This window comes from Naegleria gruberi (genome assembly GCF_000004985.1).
Source record: "Naegleria gruberi genomic scaffold NAEGRscaffold_26, whole genome shotgun sequence".
NCBI lineage: Eukaryota > Heterolobosea > Eutetramitea > Acrasida > Naegleriidae > Naegleria > Naegleria gruberi.
Genome location: NW_003163301.1, coordinates 98,316 through 110,792, shown reverse-complemented (window position 1 = coordinate 110,792; position 12,477 = coordinate 98,316). Strand labels below are relative to the sequence as shown.

The 12,477-nt window shown below is 33.7% G+C and overlaps 5 protein-coding genes and 1 non-coding gene across 6 annotated transcripts; 3 read left to right on the top strand and 3 right to left on the bottom strand.

Annotated features, from left to right (window-relative positions):
* Positions 1-191: 191 nt before the first annotated feature.
* Positions 192-1,544, bottom strand: NAEGRDRAFT_67966 (uncharacterized protein; the record flags this gene model as incomplete). Its single annotated transcript, XM_002676657.1, has 1 exon — positions 192-1,544. The coding sequence occupies one exon, from the start codon at positions 1,542-1,544 to the stop codon at positions 192-194; it is 1,353 nt and encodes a 450-aa protein (XP_002676703.1).
* A 1,236-nt stretch (positions 1,545-2,780) lies between these two features.
* Positions 2,781-4,420, top strand: NAEGRDRAFT_79886 (uncharacterized protein; the record flags this gene model as incomplete). The annotated part of the gene is made up of 1 exon (XM_002676758.1): positions 2,781-4,420. One exon carries the CDS (start codon positions 2,781-2,783, stop codon positions 4,401-4,403), a length of 1,623 nt encoding a protein of 540 aa, XP_002676804.1. The 3' UTR covers positions 4,404-4,420.
* Positions 4,421-4,742: 322 nt separating this feature from the next.
* Positions 4,743-6,479, top strand: NAEGRDRAFT_67964 (uncharacterized protein; the record flags this gene model as incomplete). The annotated part of the gene is made up of 1 exon (XM_002676757.1): positions 4,743-6,479. The coding sequence occupies one exon, from the start codon at positions 4,743-4,745 to the stop codon at positions 6,477-6,479; it is 1,737 nt and encodes a 578-aa protein (XP_002676803.1).
* Positions 6,480-6,960: 481 nt separating this feature from the next.
* On the bottom strand, positions 6,961-9,882 carry NAEGRDRAFT_67963 (uncharacterized protein; the record flags this gene model as incomplete). Its single annotated transcript, XM_002676656.1, has 1 exon — positions 6,961-9,882. The coding sequence occupies one exon, from the start codon at positions 9,880-9,882 to the stop codon at positions 6,961-6,963; it is 2,922 nt and encodes a 973-aa protein (XP_002676702.1).
* A 291-nt stretch (positions 9,883-10,173) lies between these two features.
* NAEGRDRAFT_t334 lies at positions 10,174-10,244 on the bottom strand. The gene has a single exon. It is a non-coding gene; the product is annotated as a tRNA-His (tRNA).
* Positions 10,245-10,508: 264 nt separating this feature from the next.
* On the top strand, positions 10,509-12,458 carry NAEGRDRAFT_67962 (uncharacterized protein; the record flags this gene model as incomplete). Its single annotated transcript, XM_002676756.1, has 1 exon — positions 10,509-12,458. The coding sequence occupies one exon, from the start codon at positions 10,509-10,511 to the stop codon at positions 12,456-12,458; it is 1,950 nt and encodes a 649-aa protein (XP_002676802.1).
* Positions 12,459-12,477: the final 19 nt, after the last annotated feature.

Below are 12,477 nucleotides of genomic sequence, written 5' to 3'. Positions count from 1 at the left end.
TTCCAATGTACATAATAACAACCTTCATTTTCCACAATTCTCCACAAAATATCCAGGACTCTAAAATCCATCTAGTTGCATATCCAGTAAGGATTCAATGCTCGACTCGATGCAATCTCAATTGACTTCTCTTGATAACAGTACTAACAGTACATACGATATTACAATTCCTTTTAGAGAAACTGGAAATTTTATTCTTTTGGAATCACTAAATTTTTTAATTGTTCTTCGAATGATAATTCAAATATATGAGGATCAGTAGATTTAGAAGCAATTTTGTATCTGTCCAATCTGGTTTTAACTGTACTATACACAGATTCCATAGTTTTCAAGATACGTCCATCATTTTCCAATATTTTCTTAATATTACCTATTATATTTTCTCTGTAAGTGGTGGCAATATCTAATAATCTCTTTTGAGGAGTGCCTAGTTTGGATAGTAACATACCACCTGGATTAGTAAGATTGCCATAGGAGAATAAGGATTGATTATCACCAAGTGGTGAATGCAGTGTTTCATATTCTCCAAATATATCTTGATTAATATCCTCTTCATAATAATTAGGCACATATCTACCAGCTTGTGGTGTAATTGACTTATTAACCATATACGTTCTGTTAGACTTGTACAAATTTTCAGTCATACAATAACAAGAACGGTGCTCTGCTAATTTAGTATACTTCACAACAAGCTTTGAAATGTGGGTGTCATAAAATAGTTGACCATTCTCTTCAGAGGAAGGAATAAATCTGAAATCATACTCTCTATCAAATCGATATCCTTCCCAAGTACCTGCATGGAATTTACTGCTAGATAAGGCCAATATAATCAACCATGAAGGATAAGGTAGTGATCCAGCAACCTTAAAACCCTGAAATTTGCCCATTCCAATATCTTTTTCATCTAATAAAACAGAACCATCACATGAAAAAACTGACAAACATCCATCCAGATCTGACTTCTCAAGTTTGAACATTGATTGATCGTCTTTCATAAATTCACACAGCAGTACTTCCTTCTCTGAAAATCTATCTCTGAGGAAGTCTTCCTTTCTATATCTGATGCTTTCGTATTTTTTCTGATCCATCTCAGAAAGACACAACGACAACAATTGGGGATATTCCAATGTAAATTCGTGCCAATGCTTACTTTCAACAAAATGGGGTACTCTCCAACCTAGAATGCCAATCAATTCATCTCTAATACTTTCTAGAGCTTTCCTAATTGTTTCGTATTGTTCAGTAAAGATTTCAATGGTCTCATTGTTGTATCGAAGTAAATTATTCCTCATCTCTGCGTTTATATTGACATCCGAATTGCCCAGTACATAGGTTTTACATATGGTATTCAATCTATTCTGCTTCACAGAGAGAATTTCATCTGATTCCATAAAATTCTTGATCTCTAATATGCAATCTAAACTTTCTATGGTGTGAGCTTTTACACAGAATTCTTTAAAATGTTGCAAACATTCGTCTACCTCTAGAATTTTGAGGATTTGTGGTCTCAAACCTGAAAGTAAAGATTTACGTTCCTTTTTCATGGTGTTGTATTTTTTTTGAAGGTGGATGTGACATGTTGACAGTGTTGATGAACACGTTGTATCATTTGGAAGCATTGTTACGATTTAAGCTTGATCAAAAACAAAGATACTAGAACTTTGTGTAAAGTTTTTCATCTGTCACGTCAATCTTTCTATTAATTGGAGCCATTTGCTCAAATTCATGACTTGTCATATGAGTTGTGTTTCCAATTTGTAAAGCAATGATTACAAGCTTAACAATTTTCACATTGCTCATACGACAGCTGTTGCCGTAATTCCTTCTTGAACGACATTGAGGAAAATTTTGAATTGTTAGTGCTAATAGTTGTGTTACTAGCTTTGCTTTTTAATTAGAAACATGCACATCATCTTACTTGTTAAAATAGAATCTGAGTTATCAGGACTGTACTTTTGCTTCAAATTAGAAACTTATTTCCATGTCCGATAACAACATTTTTACCCATGCAACAACAATTTTCATATGAAATATTATTCTATATTGAATATATTATTTAATTACATTACTTGATAATAAATTGATAAAGATACCCTCATAAGCAAAATAAATATCGAACAGCTTACCATCACAAGCTCGATTTCCCTTCGGCAATTTGCAAATCATAAAAGTTGTGCTTCTTAATCGAGTAATAAATTCTCACGTCCACTAACGTTGAGAATAAGCATTTGAAAAAATTTCATCTTTGCTGTGATGACGCTGAAGGGTACCCAACGTAAAATCATGCTCTCGCAGCCCGAATCTTTTTGAATTTTATTGAAAAAAACGATCCATTCCCTGGTATCAGCACAAGCAGTACTTTTGTTTAGTTGCAGGAAAGACAATACGATATACTACTAGTAGTGTGTGTGAACTTATTGTCCTTCATCAAGTGTTGTTATTTCACTTTGTGTATTTCTGGAGTGGAAATAGAGTGGAAAGATTTTGCAAGAGTTTCCATTCCACTGTATTGTCTTGTTGAGTCATTTCAATCATCATCAAGAATACAAAATTCTCTCTCTCTACTATCGAGGAGTGTATAATAAGAATATTCACTCAAGTTTTTACTACAATTATATTACTACAAAAAACAACTAGGTAATAAGCTTCTTTGTGGACTTACACATCATCATTCTTGTTATTTATTCATCAATTTATTATATTGAATTAATATCAAAAGATATTTTCACTCTCTTTAAAACAACAACAACAAACCTATATAACAACAACATTGTAACACTATGCCTGGAGGAATACATTTTCTGTTTGGTCTCTTATTATTCTATATATTTCAATGGATAGCCTTCCTGGTGGATGCTACGAGAAGAAGGAAACGATCCCTTTCATCATCGATAGCTATTAACAATAACGCCACCACTACCTCCACTGTCCAACAACAACAACAACAACTTGCCAAGTCCAACTCTAATAGCTCATCTTCATCATCCCTCTCCAAAATTGCCGATTCTTCCATAACCTCAACTGTTGAGAATCCTTCCAAAGTTTGCAAAACCTTGTCCTCATCATTAGAAGTAGACCCTTGTTGTGAGACTAGTATCAAGTCTTCGTCTACCTCTCTTCCTCATCATTCCGAGTGTTGCTATGAAAAAACAGCAGCAAGTACGAGTACGTACGCCTCTAAACCTGCCTTCTCTATTGGAGGAGAAGATGGACTCACACCAATTCTTCATAGAATTTACTATAGAAAGAGCGACCGAGAATGGTTCCAATATGGTCTTCTTGTTGGTTCCATATTACCAGACATTGACTTGTGTGTTGTTATTCTTACAATTATACTTTCTTTCTTATTCTTGGGTTGGGGTCCTGATCAACATAAGGAAGTTGCTGAAACATTACACAGAGGTGCCACTCACTCTCTAGTATTCTTTTTACCACTTTTACTTTACTTTGTCTATTTGTACAATGAGAAGGATAGAAAATTAGTAGCTAAAATGAAGATGCAAACCGAACAAGTGAAAGTTCAAGAGGAAGAGGATGAATCCCTCCCAACAGATTCTGAATTTTCAGCAGCAGCACCACAAAAGAATATTTCACAACAATTATCGGAAGAAAAAACATCGTTGTCATTCTGGGAAAAACTTCAACAGGACCACGAATGGCTTAACATTCCATTTGCAATTGGATTATTGGTTGGTTTTATTTTCCACACTCTATTGGATGTAATCTATATGAAGGGTGTGAAAATGTTCTGGCCAATTTATACTGAAGAAATTTTCGTAGAAGTACCTTGGTTATATCTCTTGGACAATTTCAAGTATCCACCAATGGTACAAAAACTCATCATGACTATTGATCACTCCTCTGAAGTGTTATTCTACTTGGCCATTATTTTCTACAGAAGTTGTACAAAGAGAAATATGGAAAAACAAATGAAGGCCCAAAAAGAAATTAAGGAAGCCAAGCCAATAGATCAAAATTCAAAACAACCAAAGGAAATTGAAGAACCACACAATACTTTTATCAATTTATGGAATCATTTGAAGAATTTATCTCTCAAAGATTTTATATTAGAGTTATGGAATGCCTCTGAAGATGATTGGGATTTGGTATTTAGATATGCCTGTGTTGTCCAGCTCGTTGTCATTTGGTTAGCCTTCTTCTTAATGTACGTCTTCTTCCCTGACATTGATTTTGTTCAATTTGTCATTTACATTTACTTCCCTGGTACAGTTTTTGTTTTATTGTCACTGTTAGCCCCATTCTGTTTCAAGACAACTTTAAGTAGTTGGGATTTTTCCAATGTTTTCAGTTCAACACCAAGACACCCAAGACCAATCATTTCACACCAATACCATTCCTCTTCTTCTTCTTCGCAGCAGCAGCACCATATCAAGTCCTATTAAAAAACCTTAAAATTTTCATTCTTTAATTGACCTTAACTTGAAGTTGATAAATTATTTAAGGAATAAGACAGGTCTCAGCGTAATTTTCAATCACACCCATCGTCAACTTTAAACTATTTTCAAAAAAAACAACCAATCATCATCCATCAGCACAACCTCGACCAAATTTTTCAAAGTGTTGGAAGTTCTGTTTGTTACACTTTTCTGCATCTCTCCCTCAAGAGACAACCACCAATAGAACAAAACATCTCTTTGCTGTTGTAAATTAGTCCATTGTATTATTATTATTTAGTGTATATTTTCTTAGTCATCGTCATCATCAAATAATTATCATCAAGTATGAAATCATTACCAAACAATAATAATGAAGATGACAATGATGATGATAAATCATTCAAGAAGGATCAATTAACTCGTCAATTAATTGCCTCTCTCCGTATCAACAAGACTCGTCATAAAACTTCATCAACTAGGAGAAGAGCAATTCCGATCACTGAATACCGTCCTAAAATCATGAGCATTGCTGAAAAGATTAATAGATTTCGACCAATATTTAGAGATTTGATGGCTGATCTGACGGATTCTTCCTCTGTTTTTGAACATGTTCTGGAACTGATGGTCATTATTCGTAAATTAGTTTCATTCGAAAATAATCCACCTCTTGATGAAGTTGTAAAGGGTGGATTGGTTCCATTCTCATTTCAAATACTCTATTTTGGAATAGTGAGAGAGTATTTGAGAGAATATAAGAATAGACAAGATCCTTTAAAGATTGTGGCATTGTGGCGTAATTTGGTATTTGAATCATCTTGGATTTTAACAAATATAGCATCTGGATCATATGAACACACGATTTCTGTGATATCGTATAAGGATGAAGAAATTACCTCACTCAATGCAGTTCAGACTCTTTTAATGTTACTGCATTGTGAACCTCCAGAAATTAAGCAACAAGCATTGTGGAATTTGGCCAATATTACAGGAGATAATACAGAATCGAGAGATTTAGTATTGCATACCTTGGTGCCAATTACAATGCAAGGAGCCAAGAATTATTTTCCTTGTTTAAAAGAGGATTGTGATAATTTGGACAAAGTTGGAGAAAGTGAAAAGATTTCCTCTCTCAAGCTAATTTATAATGTCTATCAATCAGTCAAGAATAATGGTATCATTTCAATGATTAGAATTATTTCTTGGACTTTTTCTAACTTTTTCAGAGCTAAACCAATTAATATGGATGAGGATTCTCTAGAAATGATTACTGATGTAATGAAGGAATTGGCTCTCACCTCTGAAGATGTCGATGTTTTATCAGACACCTTGTGGGGAATAACATATGGAACCGAGTCAAACATTCCAAAAATATTTGAAAGCTTTTTGGATGATAAATTAATATGCAAACTCATTGATAATGTAATTAACGAAAAGGATGTACGAAATATAGAATTGCCATCTCTGAGAATCTTGGGAAATTTCACAAGAATGGAATATGATGCAGTTACACAACAAGTGATAGACCAACCCGAGTTTTTCAAATGTCTCAGTAGGAGCATGCAATCAGACAAGTTTTCCATGAAAAAGGAAGCTCTCTACGTCATGAGCAATATTGCAGCAGGAACACCAGCTCAATCAGCCAGATTAGTCGATATTGACATTGCCTCAATACTTTTACTAGTTTACAGTGCTGATTTTCATAATAGGAATGGATATTCTCTAAAGAAGGAAGCAACATGGGTCCTATCTAACATGTTATCAACAAAAGACCCAAAAAGCTATGAACATATCATTCAGAGACAGGAATTAATCAAACATCTCTTCCTCTTCACACAAGATGTTCATCTGGAACAGGAAATAGTAGATGCAGCTCTACAACCAATCTTTGAAAATATTGCTAAAATTATGCCTTTTGAAGAGTATGTCCAATTCTATGAACGATATTCGAAAGAATACTGTCACATATTAGTGCAATATCCAAAGTTAATGATTTCACCTCAAGAATTACAACGATCCAATACTACCACTACTAGCAGTACATCTATACAATTTTACAATGCAACTAATCCACAACCTGAATAAAGTTTCTTGTTTCCAATTTTATCAATTATCAAAAATTTCCATAAAAGTACCTTGAAAAATGTTAATTACCAAATTAAAACCCAATTTCTGTCCAATTTTAAATTAAAACAAAATACAAAAAAAAGATGCCACACACTCAACAACATCACCTCCAACACAACACCCAAAGAATCAGCTTGCAAGAATTAGAACAATTAGAACACTTGTTAGAAAAATTGAGTGTCGACCCAAGAGTTAATTGTGATAATACTGTTCCTAATCCATATCAATTTGAAATTGTGAGTGCCATTCTGACAATTAGATCAAAAGCAATCAACAAGTTGAAGGAACATCCGATTGAACCTCTCCATTAAATAAATTAAATTGTATATAAATAGTTATTAATGATGATGATATGATTAATAATATAATATATATCGGAGGAAGGTTCAATTCGATGAATTTGATGATTGCAATAAGTAATTATATTGGATCGGAATTTTTATTGATAAGTAATGGTACTTGAAGTATTGTTATTGTTATGATTATTGGAAGTTGTAGTAGAAGAATTGGCAACACCAAATTGAGTCGAATTGGAGTTGGAGGAGAGGAACATGTGGAATTCCTTGCATTCTATAAAGAATCGAGTGTAGGAATCCAACAAATTGAATAGGATTTCTTCCTTGAGTTGAATCATCAAGTCTCCCAATTCAACTTCAGTGGATTGTTGATGTCTTCCAACGGTGATGTGGAATTCCTTGGCATTGACTGGATTGGAATGGAAAGCTTTCATTAATTCATCAAATCTCTTGATTGTGGATTTGGAAATCCATCTATTCTCACTCTTACTCACCAAGAGAATGGAACGATTCAACAAGTTACTGAAACGAGATTGATTAATATCATTGGAATTGATGAAATTGTAGTAAATGTGGAAGAGCTTTTGTCTCTGCTCGAGAATCTTTTCCTTCTCTTTCAAGATAAAGTATTCATTGACTGCCTTGTAGAGTAGCAAGTTGCTGATTGATAATTCTCTTTGGAGAAATTCTTGGAACAATCGATTGAGTTTCGAATGTTTGAGAATTTGTCTCATAATATTCTCAGTTGGATGATAAATTGATAAATTGTAATGTTGCTCAATGAGAGTATCTTGATTATTGGTGGATTGTTGATGGAAAGTTGATTGAGTCAAGGTTTGATTATTTTCATTTCGTCTAATACTCTTTCTAATATAATCATCTTGATTCTTTACAAAATCATTTTGTAACTTGCTTACATGATATTGTCTCTTCAATGCAAACATTCCCACAAGAAATGGAGTCACCAATACGAAAGGTAATTCAAACAGGAATGAAGCTACAATCTTAATCATGTAAACTCTAATCACCAACTCTTCAGATCTAGTCACATGAACAAGAATGTCAGTTAATGTCAATCCCAAACAAGTGACAATGAAAATCAACACAAATAAGAGTGCCTCCCTCCTGAACCACATCAAATCATGATGAATCCAATAATTTGATAAGAATCTGAAGAAGGCAAACTTGGATTTCTTTTGTGAATTTGGAGAATTGACATTCTTTTTCAATAAGGAATTTTTCTCATTGACCAACATATCAAAGAGAAATAGTCCAATCATAAAGCAGGTACTTAGGATTAACACGCAACTGTACCAAACTCTCTGAACTACATACCAGATGGCATCACAACTGGTGACAGATTGTGGAACTAACATGATTGCTATGAAAACTCCTTGAACGATAGCCCAACTGATGGTTGTGAAACAAAATGTCAAAGCTTGAAAGGTTTTTGGATGATTAATGAAGAAATTGAGAATGAGAATCATCTTTTCATTCTCAAATTGAGATCTTAATTGTCTATTTTCAGTGGATGAAAAAGCAGTTGTTGACAATTGAGTTGACTGATTAGTGACATCATTCATTGGAGTGGTTCTCGATGGAGTCATTGAAAAATTATTCAAAAACTTGGAATCTGTCTGTGAAAGAGTATCACTCTCACCATGAGTTTGCCTTAAATAGGAATGTTTAATAACACTTCCACTTTCCAAGTTGTCTTCAACTGTTGCTCTTGGAGTCATCATTCCAGTAGTGGTGGAAATATACGAAACTTCAGTTCCTCTCGGATTATAATTAGGATTGAACGGGTCCTTTCCATTTCTCGCATTTGGATTTGGCAATTGAGGAGGACCATCATTCGAATCATAATTCGATTGAGGTGGTTTAAGGAAACTTGTACCGAAACTTGACAAATTAGTTGGATCACTTCCATCTGTTTGCACATTTTCAGAAGTATCTGAAGCAGCTGAATCTCTTCTAACTCTTCCAGAATTATTTCCTGGTTGACCAGCATGTTGTGAAACACTTGCAAAGAAAGATGGCTCAGTTGACACACTAGACATGAATCGATGTTCCCTTTGAGAATCACCAAATAAGAAACTTTCTCTCTGTGGAATTGAAGCTTTTCTAGGTTGATCCATCAAAACAATTGAGGAATCACTCTCAGAAATAAATGACCTTTCATCTGTCAATCTTTGACTGGCATATCCTCTCAAAACTCTATTTCCAACATGAATTTCATTCGATTGAGGTGTTAAATTCTCAGAAGAATCTTCCTCTGGCAAACGTTTCAAAAATTCTCGATGTAATTTTTCTTGTTCCTTTTCCAAGAATTTTACCAATCGCAATTTCTTTCTCTCCATGTAAGATCTGATCACATAATTGAAAAAGATAAAGTTTGGGATGCACAAGATCATGAGCCAGTGAAGCAAGGATGTGGTCGAAAGGTGGATGAAACATATGGTTTCGGATAGTAATTCTTGAGGTTGAGATACCCACATGGCTCTTGTTCTCTGGATGAGAGGAATGGTTCTAAGATTGACTTTTGAATAGTCAACTAGAGTTTGATTTGTGGTTGCATTTGTGGCCAATTGAGCAAATTGTTCAAAAGTTTGAATGGGAATTAAAATTAATGGAGAAATGATTTGGTCAACCAAAACCTGTTGATAATCAAATGAAATTTGCCGAGTCGAATTCTTTGTAGAATTAATTGCTGCCACCACTGCTGCTGTCGGATTAAAATCAATTACTCTCGAAGGGATCAAGTCAATTAGCAAAATTCCATTCAAGACAACTAACAAGGAAAAAATCAAAACTCCAAAAGCAAATCCAATTCTATTGAATTTCAAATATTTCGATCTCTTGAATAGAAGAAAGAGAATTAATCCAATGAACAACAAGACGAAAATGACAATTCTCATAATACCGAGAACTGAAATACTTCCAATGGAGGCGTTTAGTCTCAATTCTCTGAGTTGACGATTGTATTCGGTGACTGGTATGCATTTTCGAAGGTGCTTGTTCAAGTCATTGTTGCAAACGAATTCATTGTTTAATGAATCTATCATTTTTTTTTGAATTCTTGTCAAACGCCATTACTATTTTGGTGTATTTGAACTTTTGGACTATGATCGAAAGTGGAATAATGCTGTATTTGATTTTGAAGTGGATTATTGTTGATTCAGAACAAAGGAAGTTTTTGGAGAGGAATGGGAAGGAGAGGAAATTCATTGTTATTTCGTATAATTAAATAAATAAAAGCTGGTAACCAGAGTTTGAAATTATTTCTTGTCTCTTAAATACTGTAAACTCCTACATAAACAGGCTTAATTCTAGAATAAGTAAAAGTCAAAAAGGTGTAGGAAGACAGGGAATCGAACCCTGATCTTAGGAACCACAATCCCATGTTCTACCACTGAACTATCTCCCTTCATGTATTTGCTTGAAAAGTATTGTTCCAGCTATTTGATACATTACTGTTCCAAAGCTCTGGACATATATAAAATTCAGATACTACATTTTGTTTAAGGATTAAATTCAATAAATTTGGAAAAAACAATTATATTTTATTTTTGAAAAATTATTTAATAAATTTAAAAAAATCACTTATGAATTCCCAACCTAATAATATCATTTAGTATTAATTTCACAGGCTTATCACAATAGTTTCCGATCAACCAATCCGATCAACAAAATGCTTCCACAACCATCACATCTTCTCTCTTGTTTAAAGTGTGGCCATGCATTAATTTCCTTCGATTGGATGTGTCTATGCAAGTATAACAATGCCAATCACTGTACACTAACCTATGATCATCAAATTAAATACACTTCCGATGATCAAATTGATACTAATCATTCCAACAATCAAAAATTGATGATTAATATGGATGTTCAAGAATCACCAAAGAAGAAGATTGTTCTCCATACATTACATTGTAGAAAGTGCAATGAAAAGGTCGCAACTGTTATTAAAATTAAAGATGAATTCACCATTGGTACCAAAGTTGTACAATTGAGTGAAGGCTTTGTTTGCTTTAGACCAGAAGCAACTTTTGTGAAAGGCTTGGAAGATCCAACAACTACAATAGCAAAGAAAAAGTGGCCCGATAGGAAACTTCCTTTTCATATGATTTATGAGGATATCAAGAGTTACCTTCCTTCACATAATGATAATAATGATTTGACAAATCAAGTTGTTGAGCCTATTGTGCAGACAGTGTTGCCAAACTTTCTTGATGAGAAGAATCAAGAACAGTACTATCCTCCTTCATTGCTTCATTCCACTCCTAGAGATTATCAAGTGGAGATGTACTTTCAGAGCTTGTTTACAAACTCTCTGATTTGTCTTCCAACAGGATTAGGTAAAACTCTAGTGTCTGTTCTATTGATGAAAAAGATGAGTGTACTCAATCCAGAAAAGTTGGTGGCATTTGTAGTGAACAAAATTCCACTTGCTTTTCAACAATCTGATTATTATATAACAGAGACCGAAGATAAATCCTTGGTATTGTGTAGTCAAACGAGAACTGCAGAGTCGATTGAAAGGTTACGTAAAAGAGAGGTTCAAGTTTGCTTCTTCACTGATGGCTTGTTATTGAACTTGTTCGAAAATAGAATGTTAAGACCTGAAGATTTTTCAATGGTGGTATTTGATGAGATACACCATGGAATTAGTCCAAATAGTAGATATAATTTATTGGGTGCTGCTTTTCGCAATTCACAATCACGTGTTAAAATTACTGGTCTCACAGCATCACCACTAGATTTTCAACAGTTAGAAGTTTCCTTCAAAATTGATTCTGTTTCCTATCCTTTTCTAACAAGAGAAAAGATGCGAGAAATGGAAAATACTGCATCAACTAAAATTAGGAAAACATCAATGAAGCAAGAACAAATACAACTGATCTCTAAATTTAAGGAAGAAGTATGCTTACTGAATGAACAATTACTAGAGTACAAGATTAATAATTTATGGCACTTTGGGAGTTTTATATCAATTATTGGTTATTTAAGACTTCACATACCACCACAATACGAAAGTATTTCACAGAAAATGCTCAAATTTATAGGATTAATGGAAATGACTAATATTCTTGGAACCAAAGAAGCTTTAGAATATCTAGAATCATCAAAAGATTTGGAATATTCAAAAGAAAAGTTTTCAAATATCACCCGTTCATTTTCAGAAAGATTTGGAGTGTTGGAGTCCATCTTAAACAAGACTAAAGATGATTCACGTATTCTAGTTTTTGTAAAAACCAAAGAAATGTCTTTCAGGTTGACAAGAATGTTGGAAAGAAAATTCAAGCAATTTTATCCTCAAAGAATAGTCGGCCAATATGGAGCAGGTGGAATGAATTATGAAAATGAACAAAGAGTCTTGATAGAAGAATTTAAAAATCATGAATGCAAGCTCTTAGTTTCTACTAGTGTTTTAGAAGAAGGTATTGATATTTCTGATTGTAATATTGTTGTTCTCTTTGATGGTAATCTTTCTTTGAGAAGAATTATTCAAGCTAGAGGAAGAGCACGTCAGAAAAAGAGTACCTTCCATTTATTGATTGAAGAAGAAGAACAAAATTACTATGAACAAATTGAAAAGGAAGAGAAGGAAATGATTACAAAAATTTCACTAAAGTAAGTATTCTTTGTGATTTGGA